The sequence below is a fragment of the Colletotrichum truncatum genome (assembly GCF_014235925.2).
Source record: "Colletotrichum truncatum strain CMES1059 chromosome Unknown Contig_0015, whole genome shotgun sequence".
NCBI classification, from domain to species: Eukaryota; Fungi; Ascomycota; class Sordariomycetes; order Glomerellales; family Glomerellaceae; genus Colletotrichum; species Colletotrichum truncatum.
The window spans coordinates 177,249-199,212 of record NW_027222412.1 but is presented as its reverse complement, the minus strand read 5'-3'; the positions used below and the strand labels follow the sequence as shown (position 1 = coordinate 199,212).

General features: G+C 48.1%; 7 protein-coding genes across 7 annotated transcripts; 2 read left to right on the top strand and 5 right to left on the bottom strand.

Moving 5' to 3' along the window:
* Positions 1–96: 96 nt before the first annotated feature.
* On the top strand, positions 97–288 carry CTRU02_215339 (uncharacterized protein; the record flags this gene model as incomplete). Its single annotated transcript, XM_036731531.1, has 1 exon — positions 97–288. One exon carries the CDS (start codon positions 97–99, stop codon positions 286–288), a length of 192 nt encoding a protein of 63 aa, XP_036576739.1.
* Positions 289–757: 469 nt separating this feature from the next.
* CTRU02_215338 (uncharacterized protein) lies at positions 758–2,356 on the bottom strand (the record flags this gene model as incomplete). The annotated part of the gene is made up of 1 exon (XM_036731530.1): positions 758–2,356. The coding sequence occupies one exon, from the start codon at positions 2,354–2,356 to the stop codon at positions 758–760; it is 1,599 nt and encodes a 532-aa protein (XP_036576738.1).
* A 1,695-nt stretch (positions 2,357–4,051) lies between these two features.
* CTRU02_215337 (uncharacterized protein) lies at positions 4,052–4,426 on the bottom strand (the record flags this gene model as incomplete). Its single annotated transcript, XM_036731529.1, has 1 exon — positions 4,052–4,426. One exon carries the CDS (start codon positions 4,424–4,426, stop codon positions 4,052–4,054), a length of 375 nt encoding a protein of 124 aa, XP_036576737.1.
* Positions 4,427–5,750: 1,324 nt separating this feature from the next.
* CTRU02_215336 (uncharacterized protein) lies at positions 5,751–7,730 on the bottom strand (the record flags this gene model as incomplete). The annotated part of the gene is made up of 2 exons (XM_036731528.1): positions 5,751–6,092; positions 6,156–7,730. The coding sequence occupies 2 exons, from the start codon at positions 7,728–7,730 to the stop codon at positions 5,751–5,753; spliced, it is 1,917 nt and encodes a 638-aa protein (XP_036576736.1).
* A 1,545-nt stretch (positions 7,731–9,275) lies between these two features.
* CTRU02_215335 (sugar transporter) lies at positions 9,276–10,987 on the bottom strand (the record flags this gene model as incomplete). The annotated part of the gene is made up of 2 exons (XM_036731527.1): positions 9,276–10,810; positions 10,882–10,987. 2 exons carry the CDS (start codon positions 10,985–10,987, stop codon positions 9,276–9,278), a joined length of 1,641 nt encoding a protein of 546 aa, XP_036576735.1.
* A 1,578-nt stretch (positions 10,988–12,565) lies between these two features.
* Positions 12,566–15,678, bottom strand: CTRU02_215334 (gpi-anchor biosynthetic protein; the record flags this gene model as incomplete). The annotated part of the gene is made up of 5 exons (XM_036731526.1): positions 12,566–13,390; positions 13,442–13,580; positions 13,630–13,817; positions 13,877–15,435; positions 15,498–15,678. 5 exons carry the CDS (start codon positions 15,676–15,678, stop codon positions 12,566–12,568), a joined length of 2,892 nt encoding a protein of 963 aa, XP_036576734.1.
* A 2,474-nt stretch (positions 15,679–18,152) lies between these two features.
* CTRU02_215333 (C2H2 type zinc finger domain-containing protein) lies at positions 18,153–20,983 on the top strand (the record flags this gene model as incomplete). The annotated part of the gene is made up of 6 exons (XM_070206438.1): positions 18,153–18,236; positions 18,288–18,843; positions 18,915–18,953; positions 19,164–19,628; positions 19,700–20,840; positions 20,902–20,983. The coding sequence occupies 6 exons, from the start codon at positions 18,153–18,155 to the stop codon at positions 20,981–20,983; spliced, it is 2,367 nt and encodes a 788-aa protein (XP_070059877.1).
* Between the last annotated feature and the right edge of the window lie 981 nt (positions 20,984–21,964).

Below are 21,964 nucleotides of genomic sequence, written 5' to 3'. Positions count from 1 at the left end.
CGCCAACACTCAACAGCAACCAGCTTTTTACAGCCTACTTCACCTTACACACGAACAACCTTCCACATTCATCATCGCTCTAACAAGCCAGCAAACATGAAGTTCTCCGTCGCTTTCATGCTCAGTGCCATCACAGCCTTGGCGGCTGCCCAGAACTGCTGGGAGACCGGGTTCGGCTGGAGCCCCGAGTGCGGCCGCGGCCACTGCGCCATCGAGGGTACCGGCTGCGTCTGCGAGGGCTGCAACTTTGAGCGCTTCACCAGCTCAAACATTGCATGCTGCGCTTAAAAGATCGCGCATTCGTCACTGTGTGTATGAAAACACATAACCAACCGCCTCTTCACTTCCAATACGGCCACTAGGATAGAGTTACAGGGCCCATTGTTATGACACCGCGGACAACCTCCTCGTATACGACACTCGGTAAATGTGTGCCACAACCCATCTCTCGAATTTAGTCCCTGGATGCACAATTGGAAATTAGACTCTCTCAGAACCAAAGATTGGCTGCACAATGGCTCTTGCGGATTTTGAATAAATATCATTATGAACTCGACAAGCCCAACTTTTCAGTGCCCCCATTTTCTGTTTGACTGTGCTAAATATACTGGGAGGGCTAGGGAGAAGGAGAATTCGTGATACGCCTCAACTGAGCGAACTTCCACCTAAATAGGACGGCATAGGTTACCAACAGCGTTATTTGTTGACTCGTTTCAACCCCTGCGAAGTCGAAGTCCCCACCACCGCTCACCTCTTATCATACTCCCTCTCCCATAGCCTTGACATAACGAGCCCAAGATTTGGCAAACGCATTACAAATAAGCGCATGCGGCTCGCCAGTGCAGTAATCCGAGAAATAGTGAGACCCATTCCACCTCGTTATCTCATTGACAAACAAGGGGCCCCCGTTCTCCCTGATCGAGATGTCAAGCCGGCAGCCCACCTCCAGCGACTCGAACCGTGCTGACCATCCGAAGCGGGGGTCCCGCAGAGCCTCGAAAACGCCGAGGGAAAACGCGTAGGCTGCCTCCCTCGTTATTCCAAGACTCTCGTACGTATCATCCAGAGCCTCAGTGGCAATGATGCCTTCCTTGCGCCCAAGCTCGGTAAGGCACACGCGGATTACCTCCCCACGAAGGCCCCGTAAACCATTCGGGTCAGGCCGAGTGGCGATGAACACGCGCAGCTCCATCCTCGACAGCATCTCGACGTATTCCTGATGGAACCAGACCCCTTCATCATCATCCTCGCCGGCTATGGTCGCTGTCGTCTTTTGCTTTCCGTTGCGGCGGCGTTTGGGTTGGTGGCAAGTGAGTTTCGAGGCATGCTCGCCGCTCCTTACCACATGGACAGAAGAGCAGCTCCACGCCCGCTTCATTATGTCTTTGACACCCACCAGTGCGCATTCGCCGACGCCGAAGCAGGTTGTCGGTCTCCATGTCCCTTGTTCCCGCGCGACGTCATCAAGAGCGCGGATGTCCTGCAGTTTGTATTCCGAAACCATCCTTTCGTCCCTGCTAGGATACGCAATCGTGCGCGCGTCGGATCCTGAACCAATCACTTGGAGATACTCTTCAATGCTGTCATACTGATCGCCTATAGCCGACTTTGTCGGAAACCCAGTATCCATGAGAACCAAAACGAGAGAACCCCTGGCAGGATCGAGGTCAAACTCGGCGTGCAAATTCCTCATCTTGAGACCGGTTTTGACTTCTTCCCAGGTCCTAATTGCGCCGCTGGCCTCGCTGGCGTCAAATGCCGTTGCAATCAAGCTGGTCAGAAGAGACTGGTGAATCTGTTGTTGGTGCGCATCATCACGCTTCATGAAGCCTTCAAACCGTTTTGCCTCCTTCCACCTCTTGATTTGTGATACCCAAGGATTGAAATTTATCGAGGCAAGCTCCAACGAGAGCTTAACGTTGCAGAACGGAGCCAAATCTGGGTCGTACAGTGGTACAGTCTCGCCAGAGTCATCCGTGTCTCCAATCAGACACCAAATAGTGAACATACCAGACCGAGTTGGAGTGTTTCTACTCTCCGCGGTAGGCCCCGGAGTTTGAAGGCGGCTGAGCTTGATATCGCTGGAACTGTCGCAAGAATCCCGAGGGGAATGAACAGGGGTATCTACTGGAGGAAGTTCGTTGGTCTGGGGAGGGAAGACGAGGTACGTGCCGATGCGATGCGAAGGTTTAGTGGTTGAGTGTAAGTGCCTCGTAAATACCCCCTTGCAGTCGTAACAGTAGCAATGCCTTACCGCGAAATGCCGTCTGATTTTCGACGGCTTCAGATCGATCGACTGTCCACAAAGGCACTTTTTGACGAGTTGAGGAAACTCCGATTTATCGACTGGTAGCATTATCTTGCTGTCGTATCGGTTAAAATTGCAAACTCGCTTGTCGATAGTGTTTGACGCCGGCCCAGGAATTGCTTAGAATTGCTGTATGATGTATGTAAACCTCCATTTGGAACCCAGAAGCCAAGGCTACGTGCATGATTTAAGTGTTTGAAGGTTCAGTCTTTCCAATAATGCAAAGGGCTCAGTGGATGAGCGGCCCAAAATAGCTTTGAGGCTTTCCAGGCAGTGCAGAAAGCAAGATTCTGGGTATCCTTTCATGTTGATATAAACAAAGATTATGAAAAGTGGGCAGACAAAGCAAGTTGAATAGAATCCAGATGAAGATGATGTACACGGGCTCCAAATATGAACTTGGGTGATGGCTTTAGGTTGCCAGAGGGTCTGTTTAGTTTCAGAGTTCCTATCGAGAACTCCTGAAATAGTCTTCTTCTGAGCACGAATGGTGAGTAGTGATGTGCTATTTGCCTACCTACGCCATGTTTAAATGGCGATGCTCCAACTCAGGCCTTGGTGAAATTACGTCCTAAAATTAAGGTACCATTGATATTTCTGATGATTTTTGGAAGGATGCCTAAACGTGCTTGTTACATATGGCAGAGCTTTGTCAAAAATCCAAATGCTTTCATTCTAGGTCGTTCGCAATAGCATCAACCACCGGAGTTTGGCACATGCCTTCGGAAACGATTCTTTGTTCTGACAGCCAGTCTTTCAATTTCTGCTCATTTGGAAGAACCAGGATTACCATATTCTTTCGTGGTTTTTACTTTTGTTTAGTTGTCAGTCATGTCGACAAGAAGCGGACAAAGAATTTACTTCGTGGCTGTGATTGACAGTATTCAACGGTCTAAGAAATTCGAAGACAATAGCAATGTCAAAAACTGAACCGTGGCTACCTGCTTGACAAGAAAACCAGCAACGTTGACGTATGAACTGGAAGATGCATGGCATCCAACTCTCATTTATAGAATGAGAGCATACAAATACTCTGCTAGCGGTGCAAGGGATATGAGGCCAAGGGTTGAAGGTCATCGAAAGGCGAGACCACTTCATTTTTGAGCCTTGGTACTGTGAAAACGAACCATTTCAACCTGCTACGTTTCGCGCGGCTTGCAAAAATCACATCACCAAAGATTATTTTCTCATCTCAGCTGTCTTGTGCCTGTAACCACGAAAGTATTGAGAGCTTCTAAGAGTATAGTGGATGATTAATGTTTGACTTTCAAGGCACATCGGTGGATGTAAAATATCCAACCGTCAATAAATAGTTCCTCGGATACACGAATGAAGCGCAATAGTCACGAAGCTGGCATTGCATGAAGCCATGCGGGCAGTCTCACCAAAAAGCGGAGAAGGCATGGATAGCCTCAGGCGACGATGAAAAGTTTGCTTCGACCCATGTAAGCATGTAAGCATTAAGCGATCAGGAGCCTCGTGTTCTACAATAAGTGTGGCCATGCGTGCTGTTTCCTAATGATGAAAGATAGCAATATATGTTCTATCCGAAGTGAAGTCGAGACCTTGGTCTGATGCTGGAGTTTTGAAAACCAGACTCTGATCACCAGACAAGCAAGGCCTTCAATCATTATGCTGTTCGATACAAAGCAGCGACCAGCTACAAGATTGCTATTAAGCTCTCATCTTACATGCGAGTGTTTCGCCATGGGCTTCTTGCTCACAAAACCCATACAAAGAACTCTAACCCTCAGCTTCGTTGCGAGATATACTCGAATCGTTGTTGTTCGTTGGCTTTTCCATGTCTACAACTCGACGCTTCCTTTCCACCGCTAAATTCGAACTGCTGCCAGCGATTGGACTCACACGCGGCCGTACTGAAATGTACTTGTCGCTGAAAACGGGGTCCTGATTGCGTCTGGCAACGACAAAATTAAGTATCGACCGGCGAAAGGTTGATACGTCAATCTTCTCGGGGATTCTTATCCAGATATCCGTATGCCACTGATCAGCGTTGATGAGGTAGCGAACAGGGAAGGGGACATCGGCGGCATGGTCCGAGGCGTATTGCTGGAAGACAACCTCTCTCCAAGTCTGATTGAGGTTTCGTGTGGTCATGATGGAAGATAATAAACTATGCTCGTGTCTTTGACGCCGTCGGAAACACGACGAAAAGCGTCCAGTTCGTGGGCGCATGGAAGGCTCGCTTGCATCAGGTTCAAGTTGCTGACCACGTCTCTCAACTCCTATTCACCCCTCATTACGTCACCCACTCGCCCCACTTGGCTATTTCTGTTATGCAATTGTGTCTACTAGGTTCTTTGAAGGACATTCATACCAAAAGGGCTGAAGATTTCGAGCACAAATTGCCTTACAATGGCCATAGCCTTCTTCCTTCGCCCAAGACTTCTCTTGATAATGAGACTTAGTCGTTATAATAGTCTCAGAGCTCAGAGGTTTGGGAAAACCAGAACGGTATGTTAAGTTACAAGTACAGCTTGCTTCTGGGAGCATGGAGGAAGAAGCTCTTGAAGTAATCAAGTTGATAATGAGCTTGCACTAAACTAGTGCTTTATCCTCTTACAGAGTGAATGTACAACAGATATTGGTGCAATCTTCTTCAACACATTAACTGACTACATAAGCTTGGGTCGACTTGGGACGCCTACTGACAATTTGTCGTTGATATGACAGAGCATTTGAAATTGCTGTTTATCATTATGTTTAATTGCACATATGTCCATTTACTACCCACAGCTGCCCATAGAGCCTTGGCGCTGTTGTCTCGAGGAGGTTGCGAATGACAAAGGCTCACCGAACCCCCAAACTATGATGACACTCTCAGTTGAGCAAGCGACGTATTCAAAGCACGCTCTTGGACAAAAGACGTTGTTAAAAGGTTACAAACCAAAACCAAAAACATACAACACCAGATATTCACTCGTCGTCACCGACTTAACTACTACTCCTGCCCTCACTCATCAAAGTCAGGTCAGAAGCAACCCTCGAGCACCCCTTTTGGTGCCCATAAACGGTCTCATTTTAGCGTCCGCATCCGAAAGAGAATGAACGCGGACCCAGGGAGCTGTCATCTCGTGCCTCGCCACATAAGTCTCTCTCTCCTCAGCAAAGCTTTACTACAGCTCGTACCTTCTGTTTCGGTATCTTAAAACCTGGGTGACGGGTGCTAACAGAGCCAGAATACATGCTATTCAAACAACATCGACGGCAGACCTCGTGACACATTAACTATAAGATCATGAGTGACATAATGAGTGTGGTTGCATTGCTTTGAATAAACTACTAGTGCTACAGCAGATCTATATAACGATTGGCATTTATTCCCTGCAAGGCAGTCCTGGTCTGAATATGTAGTCAATTGAGTGACTGTAAGCGGTGAGTTTTACCTAAGTGAGGGTATCCCTGGTTCTGCCACCTCGCCTTACGCCTTAGCTAAAATCTTACTCTGCCTCACCAGGAACTTGACAGTTGGCTCATCTTTGTCTGGGAAGCTGAGTTGCAAGCCCGTCAGTTTGTCGTCTATCGGCGGTCTGGTCGTTGCTCGTTCGAAAGACGACAACGACGTCTGAGACCAACATTCGTGTAGCCCATACGAATCTCGGAGAGTTTGCATGACCAGCACTTCGACAGAGCACCAGGCACGGGAGTGGTAGGCGGAGTCATCGATACTGATCATGGCGTTGCACTGGGCAATGATCAATGGCAGTGCGTTGATGCCTCGTTGTCTGATTTCTGGGTCGAGTTGGTGAATGCAGCCGACGTCCTGGGCACATATTTGTTAGAGGCGAGATGTATAATGTGAGAGACACTGTTAAGATGGACTTACTACCCAGACAGCCACTCGGTCATCGCTCAGCCATGGATGGACTGCCAGAAATTGACTCAAGGCTGCTTTCATCCGACCGAGCTGAGTTCCTTGATCATCATCTGGCTTACCATTGCCAAGCCATCGGTATGATAGGAAAACTACATATGGGTTTCCATTTCGCTGCTTTTCGGGAAGGCTTCCAAACCGCTGGACGTATTTTGCAATTGTGTTCATGTCCTCCAAGCTGCCAGGCTGCGGCAGCTTAGTCAATGACCGAAAGTCGGATAGTTCGATGTATTTGAAGTCGTCAAATATCGATCTCGTGCTCTGTTTCTCAACAAGTAGCTTGGAATATGCTTGCCGCAGACCGATTATGCACTGCTCAGCTCGATTAGAGACCTCTTGATCGTCCGAAGTGGTCTTTGCTATCTTGGCAGCACTGGTTCGGAGCAACGGGCGGAAAGATCTTTGAAATATCGATCGATACTCCTTCCTGCGATCGGCCTCAGTTTTGCGCATCTCAATCAGAACCTCAGTCTCGTCTGATGTGAACCCATTCCTCAGATACTCTTGACGAAGACCTTGCATAACGAGCGCTCCCATGGCATCGCTACCGCCCATAATGGCGTAGTCTAGAGGACTGTATCCTTGTTCGTTGTAATGATCCAGTGGGACTTGGTACTTCACAAGTTGTCTCATATAACTCAACGTTTCGCTTGAAGGCTGACGGCACAAAGCAATGGCGGCTGTCTCGAGATCACCCTTTCCATGCCTGGTCCATTGCTGCATGGCTTCCTCCGGATCCCCGTTTCGCTGCAGAGCCAGGCCGAGAAAGAATCTGCCGAAAGCCTGCATGGTGGGATCAAAGGCTTTGCCTTCCGCCACAGTTTCCCTTGCCCATTTGACAGCTTCTGCTGTGTTTCCAGCAGCTCCATAGCAAAGCGAGAGTCGATCCAACGCAACACAGATGCAAGTCGTCGCTTTGACTTCGTGCTGGAACGCAGCATCTTCGTCGGCGATTGTCCGCAACAGCGCTCGCGTACTCGTCACGCGCTGCATGCTCTTGTTGATTGCGTCATTCAGGCCTTCGTGGTTCGTCCGACTATCGTCGTCAAGATCTGGTACGCTCAACATGTAAGCCATGATGCCACGATAGCCGATTGCTCTGGCGGCGAGAGCTTCGGCACGCCAAATGGAACGCTGGTCTTTCGCTTCAGCGGCTAGTTTGATCGCGAGTGCATGCTGTTCGGCATAGAGCTCGTCTGCACGCTCGAATGAATCCTGTCGCTGGAAGGCAGTGCCAAGTTCACCGAGCATCCGCGCATGTTCCAGATCTTGGGTGCCATACTCGCTGATGGCGTATTCTAGCGTTCTGATTGCTTCCGCGAAGTCGCCCTGCCTGCGCTCGATGGCGCCTTTTTGAAGTAAGAATCGCCTGTGGCAGGACCGCCGCTCGTCTTCGGATAGCGAGGCATCGTCGCATAATGATCCTGCTTCGTCAAGCTCCTTGTATGCGAACTCCCACAGCGACTCACCGCCGAACTTGTAGGCTGCGCTCAGGTGCTGTGCAAATCGCTCAGTTATGGCTGCCATGTCAGCGACAAGTCTGGATGCATGACAGGGTTTGTCACCAAAGGCTGGCCTTATCAGAAGAGAGGGCAGGATTGCCAAGTATCAGCCTCGCCTTACCTGTACCCCGCGCATCATGCAGGTTTGTACATATGCAGGGTAACAATTCTGTGCTACAGCAGGTACATGTACCTTGTGGCAAACATTGGAACTAATGATATGCCTCAGTTGAATGAGACTTTGTAGAAGGGAGATTAGGCGTTGCGCTCGGGTGCTGAAAATTACTGCAGATTAGTTGCTTGCACTCAGATGTCACCCTGTCCCAGGTGCCTGGGATTATTGTTGATGCTCATATGTCGAGAATTCTGTTGTAAACAGCCTCCTGGAAGCAATCATCGATGACGACGATAGGGATCCCTTTTCGCTAACCCCTGTACACAATACTTAAATGTTTCGTCATCCAGGACCCATGCGCGCAATCCTGGCCACATATCAGACACATTTTGGCTCTCAGTTTCACCGCCCTGCAAGTCCTGCCTTGCACATTCAGGACATTCAAAAGCCTCGTTGTAGGTCCTAGTATGACCTGTGTGTGCATGTGTTGTGAGACTGGGGGGATGAGCGTAACGTTGGCTGCGCAACAGGCGCTTTGGTCTAATCCTTGCGCATTCTCCTTCCCTTCTGCCACTGTGCTGTCAAGAAACAGGCCCATAATTCTCGCTGCTCATTTTCAACACGACTTCGCTCACTCCTCTCATCGGCGTATCTACAGGAGAGCGGACGGGATCCCGAGTCTTAAAAGTGTGGACGAATTCGAGAATCGGTAGATAAAGAACTGTTCTTGAAGAACATGTACTACTAAAGTATTGATATTACGCCATGACTTGGTACATTGTCAAGTCAACACGAATGATAGTCTGCAACACGCGATTGAAGGGCATTCATCCTGATTGACTTTGAAAATCAATATGCAACAACTGATAACATCCCCGCACACGTTATGTTATGGGTATCTATCTCACTAGCTACCTAGCAGCAAGTGTTGAACTAAATCATAAGGTATAGTAGGTTGTTGACGAGCTTTTGCCATGTAGTAGGAGAGAGTATGCACAGGATTCAGAGGGGAAGTGGTTTTAAGAGATTTCCAAAAAGGATGATACACCCGTAGGAACTTGGCAACTCGGCTTTTGGGCTTTATTAGGTATACCGGCATAAAGCCGAACTGAAATGCCCGGCCTGCCGGCACATGCCGATGCATTGTGTTATCGGCATTTGTCCGCTACGGCACAGCGGGCTCCCGAACACTAGCAACCTTGACATTTGCCCCTTTCAGCGACTCTTCCTGGGCCTCTTAGGCTTCATAAATGATCTAATAAAACGATCAATCACCAATGATCTGAGCTGTTTTAGAAGCCCTAATAATGTCAATTAATTACATGGCAATTACAGCTTGATGTGCTCCCTGAAGGAGTTCAAGCTTAAGATTGCACGAAATCTATTTTCTTCAGCATCAGATATAATGATTTGTGTTATACATGGATGTCTCGACCGACTCCCGGCCGTCTCAGATTACTTTCTCTCAAATCCCGTTGCCGTGGTGTTATGACCATCGGCATTCTCAGTTGTTACAACCATAACCTTCTCCTCATCAGAAGTGCTGTTGTCAAGGTTCTGAGATTTGACAATGGCAAGACTTGATTTTCCGACTTTGTACCATGGCATCTGAAACAGCTGATCCATGGATTCCATGGAGATACCCTTCGTTTCAGGGTACGCGAAGTAGCAGTATGTTGTTGAGATAGTGGTAAAGAGAGTAAAAAGAAGGAATGGACCCCATGAATGCATGGTAATTACCATATTTGGCTGAGCTCGTGAAAGGGCAAAGTTGACGAGATACTGCCATGTAATACAGATTGCCATGCAACTTCCCCTGACCTTAGTAGGAAAGACTTCGGCGTTGATGATCCATGGGATTGTGCCCCAACTAATTGCATAGCCAAGAGCAAAGATGTAGATGCATACAACTGCAACCCAACCAGCGGGACCAGTACCGTTGTTACCAGTACCGTTGTTACCAGAAGGGTTTGCAACAGCCAGGTAAACGGTGATGTAGGTCAGCGAGCCGATGATCAGACCCGAACCGATGAAAAGACCCATTCGCCGACCAAAACGGTCGATCAAGAATAGGCAGTACAAAAGTACCGCGATAAATTTTACCAGCCCATAGATGCCGGAGAAAAGGTAGTTGACAGAAGGATCCGTGAGACCAATTGACGAGAGAATAGATGTGTTGTAATATGTGATGATGTTACCGCCGGAAAATTGGAAGCCGACTTGAATAAACATCACCATGTACAGCCGCTTTCTGATGTTTTCGGAAAGTATTTCCCGAATAAGACCCTTAAGACCTGGTGCAACTGGCTGGTCTTCAAGCCCTCGTTGAATTTGCTCAAACTCCTGACGCACGAATGGATGATCACGAGGAAGGGAGCGGAGGTTCTCAAGGACACTTTGCGCCTTTTCGATCTTGCCGTGATTCATCGGCCACCTTGGCGATTCCGGCATGAACAAAAGTCCCAGCAGGAGGATAACCCCTGGGAGAGCTTGAACACCCATTGGAACCTGCCATTGTGCGTTCTTTGTGGAGCTGATGTGCTGTAAAGAGCCGAAGTTGATCCAGTATGCGAGGCCAACTGAAAGCATGGTATTGGCGTTGTAGAGTGCGGTTAGACCTCCACGAATACTCTGAGGGGCGATTTCAGCAATGTAACCTGGACCGACGACACTAGCAGCGCCAGAGCCGTAGCCGGAAAGGGCTCTTCCGACGATGAACTCGATTCTTCCACCAGAACCCCCTGGATTAGCCGTCATGAGAACTGCCGAGGCCACGAACAGAATGGTGAAAATGACGAGAGAGAGCCTTCGTCCGAGTCTTTCAATAAAAGGAGCACAAGTCAACGAGCCCAGACAAGACCCAAGGATAAGGACAGAGGTTATCCAACCGTTCCAATTCGCTAACTCGGCAGTATCCATATCGTTAAAGAGAAAGTGCGACTTGAACGGTTTCATGGCGAGCACGCCGGAAATATTGGCAGTGTTGAAACCTGTTGCATGGGAGAATAGTAATGTCAGTAATCAAATCCAAAGTCAGCTCGAAAGGCCAAGGAACACCAACCATGAAGGGCCCCGGTAAAAGAGAGAATGGCACAATATCCAATAATCTTCCAAGAGATGACCTCTTTTGGGGTCTGTTCGTAGACTTTTTGATCAATTAGAGGCATTTTGAGAAAATATATGCCAGTAGACTATGCGAGTCAACTTTGATAGGCACTTCATAAGCATGAAAGAATCAAAAAAGCTGGGAGACGATCAGGGGGCCAACAGGAGGAATACGGGCATTTAAAGGTTTGCCAACTTGACCAATTTATCAACTTACCTCAGCCTTCATCTCAACTCCACCCGTAAGTTCAAGGATATACAATGGGAATAGGATGCCATCCGGTATCCTTGGTTTTGTTCGAACCAGCAGGACTTCATCCCCACTTCCGTACACGGGATATCTGAATAATCAAGGGCACATGCCTCAGAGGAGGAACGCTCAGGCCATACTAGTCGGATGATCATTTCATAGTGCGGATTATTCAATATTACTTGCCAGAGAATAGTGTTGTACTTGATCAAGGATGTCTGTTTGCGGAATGGGGCCGGGGTTACTAGGGCCCCTTTGGCTTTCCCCAGAAGTTCGGGTGCCCCATTGGCTCTTCTCCACGGGGACTACGGATACTACATCCCAGTGCCATAATTTGCAGACCATCAGGCATTTTGAGAAAAGTTCAATGGGTTGCGTGTGTGTGCTAGGGAACGGAAAGTTGCGAAGTATGTGGCGCCGACAAAAAAAAAAAACAACAGCTTGATATATGATGGTTCATTGCTATTTTTCACATAAGGGTGAGTAATTATCACAAAAGAATAAAAAATTCATTGACTTGACTATCACTGATCCTGTAATGAGTGGGCTGCAGCTAGTACTTTGTAGTGGTAGTCGTAGTTCGCAAGATCATCTGTCCGCCTCCCGGCTTTGGCCCGAGACGAATAACCCTGCGCCGGCATTAAGCCGATGCAACGTGTGCGCTGTTGCTCGTAAACGAAAGCCATAAATAAGATAAAGGTATGCAGTAGTTACTAAGCTTGTGTTTTTTTCTCGTCACAAGCGTGCAATGGGTAACGGAGTTTCCAACATATCAACCCACCCGCATTCTTGATTTGGGTTGCTGGGGTTACATTGATGTCTCTTGACACCAGTTCCTATGGGCACACGTCCGAATGAAAGGTAATACGGCAAATGACTTTATTTTCAATCTGCCAATCAGTGTCCTTATAATGTGTTGACCAGAGACCACATTTACCGAAAATGTAGAAGTTGGCCGGAAAGGCCTTGTGCCTCAATGATTTGCATTGACGGTGCCTTGTTATGTTTCTAGTAAACTTTGAACCAACCTAAGTGAACCATACGTGCCAACTGTGTGATAGCGCCGAGACCATCCTGACTGATGGCTTTCCTATCTACATACTACCTAGGTACGATGGCTGGCCATTTTCGCTCTCTCTTGAGAAATAGATTGTCACAGTGAAGAGGGAATCACGACACCTTTTTCTTCGTGAATCTAGCAAGTCATGTGACGCAATACTTGGTTGTTGTAGTAGAGCTTTACTTTGTCTCCGCGTAGCCTTGCTGGCTATAGCTATCTGAATGCTTTCACTGTTACATCCACATTGATCAAGTGACCTCATGTTCTGAACATGCTTAGGTTGCTAACTCACAATGAGTCCGGAGCAAGCGATTTCTCAGACGGTTCTGGTCAAACCTCCACGCCAGAGATAAACATCGCGCTCACTCCTTCCATCAGGACAACGAATACACACACCAAGCTAGCTACGACAAAGTGGCAAATCGTCGACCCGATCTCGAGCCACGAGCCCTCGTCCCTCACAACCCAGAAGAAGTGAAGCGTGAGGATATCGCTCATCCCTACGGCAAACATGAACAATGCCGAGGGTGCCACGCCCAAGAGCTTGTTAAGGATGCCGAGGCTCGCGGATACAAAGACGAAAGGGATCATGATCTTGAAGATGAGCATCGCCCCTTGCGCGAAGGGGTCAAACACCGGGAGGAGCCGACAAACACTCTCTAAGCTGAAGGTTGAGATGGACGCAATGTTTCCCGTGCTGAAGAAGGCCGACTGGAAGAGAACGAAGAAAAACAGCGCCAGCCGGGCGTCAGATAGCCTCAGAGGGCGGAACCGCAGCCCCTTGCTGGCTTCACTTGGAGGAGAGTAAGTCTTTTGGACCTCCTTCGTTGGGGGGTCGGTAGGAGTGCTTGTAAATGCCTGAATGCGACTCTCTAATTGAATCCACGAGAGTAGTGTTACGGCATAAAAAACGTAGAAAAGAGCCTCATAAGAAATTGTGAGGATCACAAAAGTTGGCGCAAAGGCCAAAAATATGACCATCAATCGGTGGGCGTAGTGGCTGTTGGGCTGCAGTTGATGTGCGAGTGGCAACAGCAGGGAAACGATTAACACCAGCCACCCTGCCACTTGTAGCGTACGAGGCAACCCTTCCTTCGCCTGTAGAGAAAGCGCGCTGGAGCGCGTAATGATTATTGAAAGCATGACGAGAACCGTCTGATTCAAGGTCAGAAAGCATTCTCAGTTGGCGTCGATTTTAGCACTCACCTGAACGCCGATCAGGAATCTGGACATGTAATTCTCTAAAGACGGCTTGGAATTGACTCCCAGGAGGTTGGCGACTATTGTACGTTCAAAAAGCAGATATCCGGCTCCAACAGCTACCATAAACAGTCCACCACATACACTGTGCGTATTAGCAACTGCTCTCGCTCCTCATCTTGGGGGCTACTTACATCAATGTGATGTTCTCAACCTTATTTGCCGGGAGAAGTGTGAAGCTGCCCATTACCGCACACGAGACGAACCAGGTGGTTGTCAGAACGGGATGCTTTTGCAGGAAAGAAAAGCCATAGGCTAATGGGTAGAACCCGCCAATCCAGAAGAGTACCGTGAGGACTTCTCGATGTATGTATCCAACCGCCTACAGATCACTAGGGTTAGCTCCGGTTCCACTACTCGCAGATAAGCAGGCCACCTTACCAAAGATTCGACAATTCCTAGGTATACCACAGCCCCTAGAACTAGAGTTAGCAGATCTTTTCGGGACGTAATGTGTCCAAAGAGAGCTTTCCATCCTCTGCTTAAGCTTTCCCTTCGCGCATATACTTCTTCCCAGAAAAACACAGGGAAAAAAGCATATGCGTAGTACGTCAAGGGTGAGCGAGATGCCATAAACGAGGCAAACAAAGCAGCTAGGATAGAGGAGAATACTATCGTGCCGCCGGTTGACCGCTGTGGCTGGGTGGTACCCTGAAGAACATGAAGATCAACCACTGTAGTCAGTGCAAATGCTGTCCAACCAATATATCCAATCGTGATGAGCGCCCGCAGGAAAAGCCAGTCGTAGGTCTGGAGGTACCTCAAACCCTCGAGAGCAGTCTTGATCAGGGTAGCCGTCTCTTCAATAGCTTCTTCAAAGCTTCCTCGATCGATTAGGTTCCGAATCGCCTGAACTCTCTGTTCGGGTGTACGGTGCTCTGAGCTCAGAGGCTTATACGGGACGTAACGCAGTTGGTTTGTCTTCTTGATGCGCTCTTTAACACCGTACATCTCAAGGATTTCCTTTGCGTTGGCGAGTAAAGCCTCTGCCTTCTCCTCAGGCCTTGCATCGAGGTAGGAAAGAGGCAGTTCTCCAACAGAATTGACCGGGAATTCCACTCCTATCAAATAGGCCATCAATGCTGCCACGTCCGCCTGTGCAACGTCGTGCCTTCTGACGTTGTCGAGATTCCAGTCGGATGAGTACCCATCGTGACCAGGGGCAACGGAATCCGCCGGATGGATCACAGGCTTTGCGACCCCGGATCCCCAGGCAATGAGGGGGGTTCTTGTATTGTCAGGGTGCCCGTCTCCATGACTTCCCCAGTCGCTCATGCCATGATCAGCCGTAAAGACGAAAGCTGTCCTATCGTCCGCATAGAACTCATTCATTAATTCAGTGATCTCCTTGACGCCCTGGTCAACTAGCTTGATGTTGTTGAGGTACTCCTTTGAGTAAGGGCGATAGAAGTGTCCGGCAGTATCGATCCCAAGTAGGTGCAGGAAGAAAACCACCTTGTCCTGTCTCAAGGCTTCGTTCAGAGTCTTATTTGTAGCCGCTGCAGCAAACAGATCCTTCACATGGTCAAAGACCCATAGATCAAGGTGGGTAGAATCCTGTGTAAAGTCTTCAAAGTCGGCAGCGTAACAGTAAGCGTCGATGCGCCCAGGTGTCGCACCATGGTCGAACATAGGGAGAATGTCAGGGCTGCCCCAGCTCCACGTATGTCTGCTGCGGTTGAAAACGCTATCGAAATTGACGGGATTCATCTTCCAACCCGTGGCAACGGCCGACACATCCTCGTACAAGCCGGCGATGAGCGCAACGTGCCCGGGTCTCGACTCCGTAGGGACTCTCGTCCAAGACACACCAAAGGTGCCATGGTCGAGCACCCGCGAGCGCAAGAAAGGCGCAAGATGGCGTGGCGCCAGGTCGTCTTCAGCCTTGGGGTAGGGCTCTGGGAAGGCTTGGAAGGCCTTGTCAGCACGCAGTCCGTCGCCTATTCATGTTTCAGATCAGCAAATTTCCCAAAATTGCGATTGAGAGACACGACAGTCATACCAACAAAGAGAACAAGACGATCTGCGGGGGCTCTCGTTTCTGGGGAACGCTCTATGGGGACAAGCGGCATTCCCGTGACAATGGGGCTGACGAAGTAAATATCGAAAATGGAATAAATGTATACCAGGTGAAAGACCATGGCTATTGCCAGGAACCTGACGCGGGTGGTGACTACCGCCATGTTGACGGTGTGTGTTGTGACCCTATCGAGCACGCGAGATCATGGCCAGCTGTTTTGCGCGCGCTAAGATGATGAAGTGGCGTCTCAAGCACAAGATCCTACTATCTCGGGTATAGCCTCAAGTTTGAGAGGTAGGTGTCAAACTTGACCTGACTCTCATGTGTTGGTGTGAACCCCTGCAAAGGGGCAGAGGCGGCACGGCACGCGCGAATAGGGGTCTGTCTGAAAAGGGTTAACGCGCCCCATCCAGAGTGGTCTGAGCAGTACATACCTAGGCACTGTGGGCTTCTAAGTAACTAAGGTATTATATACTGCGCCGCATTACCAGCGAATTTTAATCTTGGGACTCAAGAGTCTTACTTCGGAAATCAACATCTCACGCGACAATGTTTCAATTGAAAAGACGTTCCAAAAACCGTGAGGAGCGTAATTGGTGGTCTTGAGTTTTTAACAGTAACACATTATAATTTATTTGCTTTTATGATGAAAAGCTCATTAGATTCGGTATAGCTATGTGAAGCCATATTAATCTCGTCGCATATAGAAGCTGGCCCACTGAAGCCGGCGTGGCTATGTGAAGCTGTATTGAATCGGTCGCCTATCAAAGCCAGCAACGCTGGTATAGTTAATAGCATATTAAATTTACATCATGCTTCTTGGTACACATCAGTTTTTTTATTTAAGTATTAGTCCACAACGCTAGTTAATTCTTTTTTGCGAGTTATTCATTGTACCCCTAGCTTACATTCTTGTTCCAAATTGTGCGATATCTCATATACTTAATACCAAGTTTAAAGTCCAGACTACATCACGAACAGCACCCCATTTGAAATCATTGAGGAATGCGCTTCTCATCTCTCCTTTCCCGGTCGTCTCAACCTCTCTCTTCTCGGGATCTTTCGATGTATCATGGCACTTGGTCAACACATTCCCGTGATAGCTGGGAATCCCATCTTTTGAAAGTCGTCGATGCGCATCACAGCATCTTCTCAACCAACGACAAAAGCGCCGCTAGTGACGAGCTGAAGCAACGAGCCTTTGATGCGCACCTATTGCCATATCCTCTCAGGCCGCCTAAGACCACAATGAAGGGGTTAAGCAGAAACAAATTATCAATCAGCAGACGTCAAGGGTTTTTCTGAATTTACATCTACTTATCTCACAAATATCGTCTCATGACAACAGTTTTCTGAACACTTTGTCCGTCATTCTTCAACATTCTTCGTCGTAAATGCCCATACTGCCTGCTTGCAACTTACGTAAAAATAATGATATACGCTCGGTGATAATACTTGGCTTTGCATTCCGAATGGTCTTTATCAAATGAGTGTCATCAAGGCGCTCCTGCGTATTCTTGAAACCCAACACAACAATAATTTTTATATGACAGGAGCCATGATGCAAATTGCCCAGTATTTCGGTGTCGTTCGGAGTTTCAGATATGTACGTATTCTTCAACAGTAAACATATTTGTGTTCTCAAACAGCCTTATAAACGAAGTCCGTGATAGTGCCTATGTTGGCATGGACATCATTGCTTGGCAAGATAACTTCTACTTTCGCGTTCGAAAACCTTAGTCGCAATTAGTGAGTTATCAAAAGTTTACTATACTTGAGTTCATCTAAGTATCTATCGCAATCTTGGAGTAACCCTGATTCTGGGCCTCTTTGGATTGCAAGTAGCCCGGAGACACGAGGCCGCGAGCTTTTATTCGAAGCACTTAATAACATCAGCAAACTCGGGATGTTGTCTAGCCTCATGCTCTTGGATCATGTCAGGGCTCCACTAAACGTGGAATGCTTGGCATTTCTACTAATGTTATTTCACTCGTTGAAGCATTTTAGCCGCTAGCTACACCCTGTGCCGACATGGAGTCTTCGGAGAAATGCTAGGAGGATTGAATAACGTAAGTCTTTTCCAACAAAGGTTGGGTTTTGGGGCCGTACAAGCTCAACCATGGGTGGAGACCATACGAGTACTTTGGTTTGCAGGCAAAAGAAGCCAGGATACAACGGCTAGGTTTTCCCTCTTAAACTATGGGTCAGGATGCTCTTGGCCAATGGCAATAAGCGCGCTGCCCACAGAATTACAAGGCGTGATTGACAAGCCCGTGCAGGAGTCATGAGCCCATAGATTAAGTGTGGAGTGGTTCAATTCATCCAAAGCGCATGCAAACCCTTCACTGCCTTCACTGGACGACGGAGCTTCGTTGCTGATGCTCTCCTCCAGATAAACATGTCTCAAGCTGGTCGGCTGTTATCTTCATTGCTCCCAGAATCGCCATGGATAGTACTTCACAGGAAATTCTTCAGTCGGGGATTGTTCCAACAGAAGACATTTCGGGTGATCCGTTATGGAGTTTTTCAACCCGAAATCGGACTCAAGCTACAGACCAGACTAACATAAGTCAAAACCCCTCTTCAAACTTAACAGACTTACAACATGTGATCTCCGAGGGTATGCATGGTCCAGCCATGATAGAGACTTGGCCGTGCTCTACATCTCAGGCATCAAACGTTGGTACAAACTGGGCGCCAGAGTCTAGTTGGCTGACTCAGGTACGTACGGTATCCTTATCTTTGGTTATCCACCACTGATGGCAGTTATAGCCTGCGTCCAGCATACCTCTGGAACTAAATACAAGTGAGACCATCAATGGGTACCAGTTACAAAGATCTGCATCTTTGCCTCGGCGATGGACAGCAGGAAGCTCTGGCGGAAGCGTAAGCTCCGTTCCAGAATTTGTAGGGCAGCAAGATAACAGTGTGCCACCAAAGATTGGCACTCGGTTTTCCAAGGAGTCAGCTCGTGTTCTGAAGCAATGGCTGAATGCTCATAGCCATTACCCATATCCCAATCATGCAGATAAGCAGAGTCTTCAGCTTTTGACTGGGCTTTCGAAAACACAGATAACGAACTGGCTTGCAAACGCCCGGCGCCGCCAGAAAGCTGTGACTGGAAGTCGTTCTATACCATCCCCACAAGCAGAACAGCAGAGTGCAGCTGCGATAAGACGCCCTGGGACTCCAATGCCCAGGCGAATCACGGATCATCATCCTGACATGGATCCTTTAGAGCGCTGGGTTGAGTCTCCCCCGGATGATGAGCCGGCCACGGTGCATGCAATTGCTCGTGCTATATCGTCTGGGGGTGGTATATCATCAGGTTAGTCCTTCTTTCGAAGAGGCCTCAATAGGTTTAATCGCATTGGCATTTAACCCACTAACTTTGTGCAGGCCGTAAAGCTGATGACTACTCTCTGGACAACATCTCTGGTCCGTCATCTCTATTTGATGACAGTTCGGCCAGCAGTGTTGGTTCTTCAAGGGATGATTCAAAGGCATCTGCAAGCTCTCATGGATCAAGTCGGTCTCGGTTAATATCACCATCATTCAATCGAAGAGGTCGACGCCGAGGGCGTAAAAGTGGCCATAGCACGCCTTTATTTCAACACCGAGGCCCATTTCAATGCACTTTTTGTACAGAAACATTCCGAGCCAAGTACGAGTGGCAGCGACATGAAAAGTCGCTGCACATCCCATTAGAGAGATGGATGTGCGCTCCAGACGGCCCCAGGCGTATCAACCCAGAAACCAACCAGCTTTGTTGCGTTTTCTGCGGCGAGGTGGACCCCGACGACACACATGTCGCTCAGCATAATGCTGCAACCTGTCAAGAGCGGGTTTTCAACCGTAAGGACCATCTCAAGCAGCATTTAAAACTAGTTCATAACGCCAAAGGAGTTGATTGGGTTTTGAAGCATTGGAAAACCTCGAGTCCAGCTGTTCGCTCGCGGTGCGGTTTCTGCCAGAAAACCCTGGAGACATGGGAAGACCGGGTAGACCATCTTGCCGACCATTTTAAGGCAGGCAAGACGATGGCGGATTGGAAGGATGATTGGGGCTTTGAAGGATGGGTCTTGGAGACGATTGAGAACTTCATTCCTCCCTGTAAGTGCTGATTTTGCGCGATTACCCGTCAACTCCTACAGTATATGGAGCAATAACTAATCGATCCCCAGATGTCATTGAACACGAACGTCATACACCATTTCCTTTTAACGCAAGCGTTTTGCCGTCGAATTCTCCCCGCTGCGCCTATGAACTAATCACATTAGAGCTGGAATATTATGTTCAAAGACATTGGGAAGACGTCGGCCAAATGCCTACGAATAGGGAAATGCAACTCGAGGCATGCCGGATTATCTTTGCCGCTGAAGCACTGGCACCAATTACTGTCAACGCTGAGGAAGACAGTTCGACGTCTTGGCTTCGAGATCTCATCACTTCCGATGATACAATCACGCAAGAGGCTAAGTTCCGACCCATGCGGTCACAGGCTGAGAACAGATTGTCAACCTTGCGAATCAATGGGAAACGAACCTTTTTCGAGTCCTGTCCCCTTGAATCCCAGTTGCGGGAGTTCGTTCATACTTTCTGGGCTACACGATCCGCCGTTCCCACAAATACTGACCTTCAGGGTGAGGCTTGCAGGGCTACTGCCCGCATGGAGGAGGCTCTCTCTTCCAGGCCGCCTGATTTCGTGGTTAATTGGTTGACAAAGTTAATCACGTCCTCAGACAATTGGTTGACTGGTTTCAAAAGACGTAACAATGTTCTTTCCACGTCGGAGAATCCATGTTTACTGAGTATTGACGGGCAAAGACAACATACAGGCTCTTCTTATGTCGGGGTTTTCACGCCACACGGCGAGATGGCTTATCCGGTTTCTTGTAATCAGGTCTTCATGCCCTCGTTGGGGAACGGCATCGACGGCAGGCCTTCCGAGCGACTCTCAACCGACAAAGCTTTTGATCATCTTCTTTTTAATATGGAAGATGTACATGCCACGCCAAATCCCGGAATGGAAGGCGCAGCGCCATTTAAGACATCTTTTTCTCCTGCAGCTTCGCCGTTGGTCTCCGGTACACATTACGAGAGTTTCAAACCTATTGGTTCTAGGCGACAGGATCCAGGCAGTTCGCGCCCGGAAACTTGGCTTAAATCTGGTAACTTTGATCTAAACGACTCAAACTCGCATAGATGGCTGTCGCGTGAACTTAAACGTTGGGTTAATGCAACAATGTCGCCTAATAACCCCAACCGGCATATTCCATCGAATGAAGAGATTCGCCATCAAGCTCGCTGTCTACTTTTTGATGAGTACGTTCTCCACCAGATTATCCTTGCTGTTATCTCATGTTTGCAATTCACTAACTCTTAGGAGTGATGACCCTTGGAATCAAACGGCCGCGGATAACGCAGAATGGCTGGAGTTTTTCAAGCGCGAAGCAGGCATTCCGTAAACCTGGAGGCTCAACCCAAACGTGAATTCTCACTGAAAGAATTGTATTATCTGCGTTCGATCTGGAGTATTATTTATGCCTGAGGTAGACTGGGCTATCAGGGATTCTGTATGTTTTGAGAAAATATCGTTTAACTTCTTTATTCTCGGGTCTTGGAGATGCTGCTAAGCATTTGATTTGCTATACATGTTGATCCGTGCTGGTGAAAAGGCTGTCAAGGCTGCAAACAATCATTGTTTAAGATGTAGATGGAACGTCTTAGATTATTATTACAGACAACGAAGGAGAAATCCGCAGTATTTTAGCGGTTTAGGCTTTCTAGACGGACTAGGATGAGCTACTAATGCAATATTTCAGCATATTCAGACAGAGATGTGATGATCACAAAATCAGACGATCCTTTATTCATTTTCATAGTTGTAAACCCGATTTACATTCTGTGAGCTACATAAGGTTAAGAAGCCTTGATAACAATCAATGATAAGTATTATAATTTCAGTAACTAAGTGGCGGCAACAATCCTAAGTGGTTTGTTTGCTAAGAGATATTTCTGCATGAGACGAGCCCCGATATCCAGCTCATATCAAATAAACAGAGGAACACTTTCTATAAGTCAATATTATCGGCCTCATCACACTCTCACGTTCCTGTGTCATGATTATGCAGTCACTCATCATTTTTCAGGTGATGTTGCTTCAGAATTACCAAGTTCGGTAAGCCGAGGTCCTCGCAAAGCTTCGGTATGCCGAGCTCTCGGCATACCGAGTCTCTCTTTTACCGTCACCAAGCCCTCAAATTAAGTGTTAGTTCCTAGCCAGAAGCACTCGTTAACGAAAACAAGCTTAATCCAGCTTCCCGGAGCCATTCTTCAACGAATCTCAGGCTAGAGACAGTGTGGTTACTTTGCATATCCAGAGCAGTCGGACATGATTGAGTCCAACCAAATACAATTCGTACTGCATTCAACAAGAATGGCACATT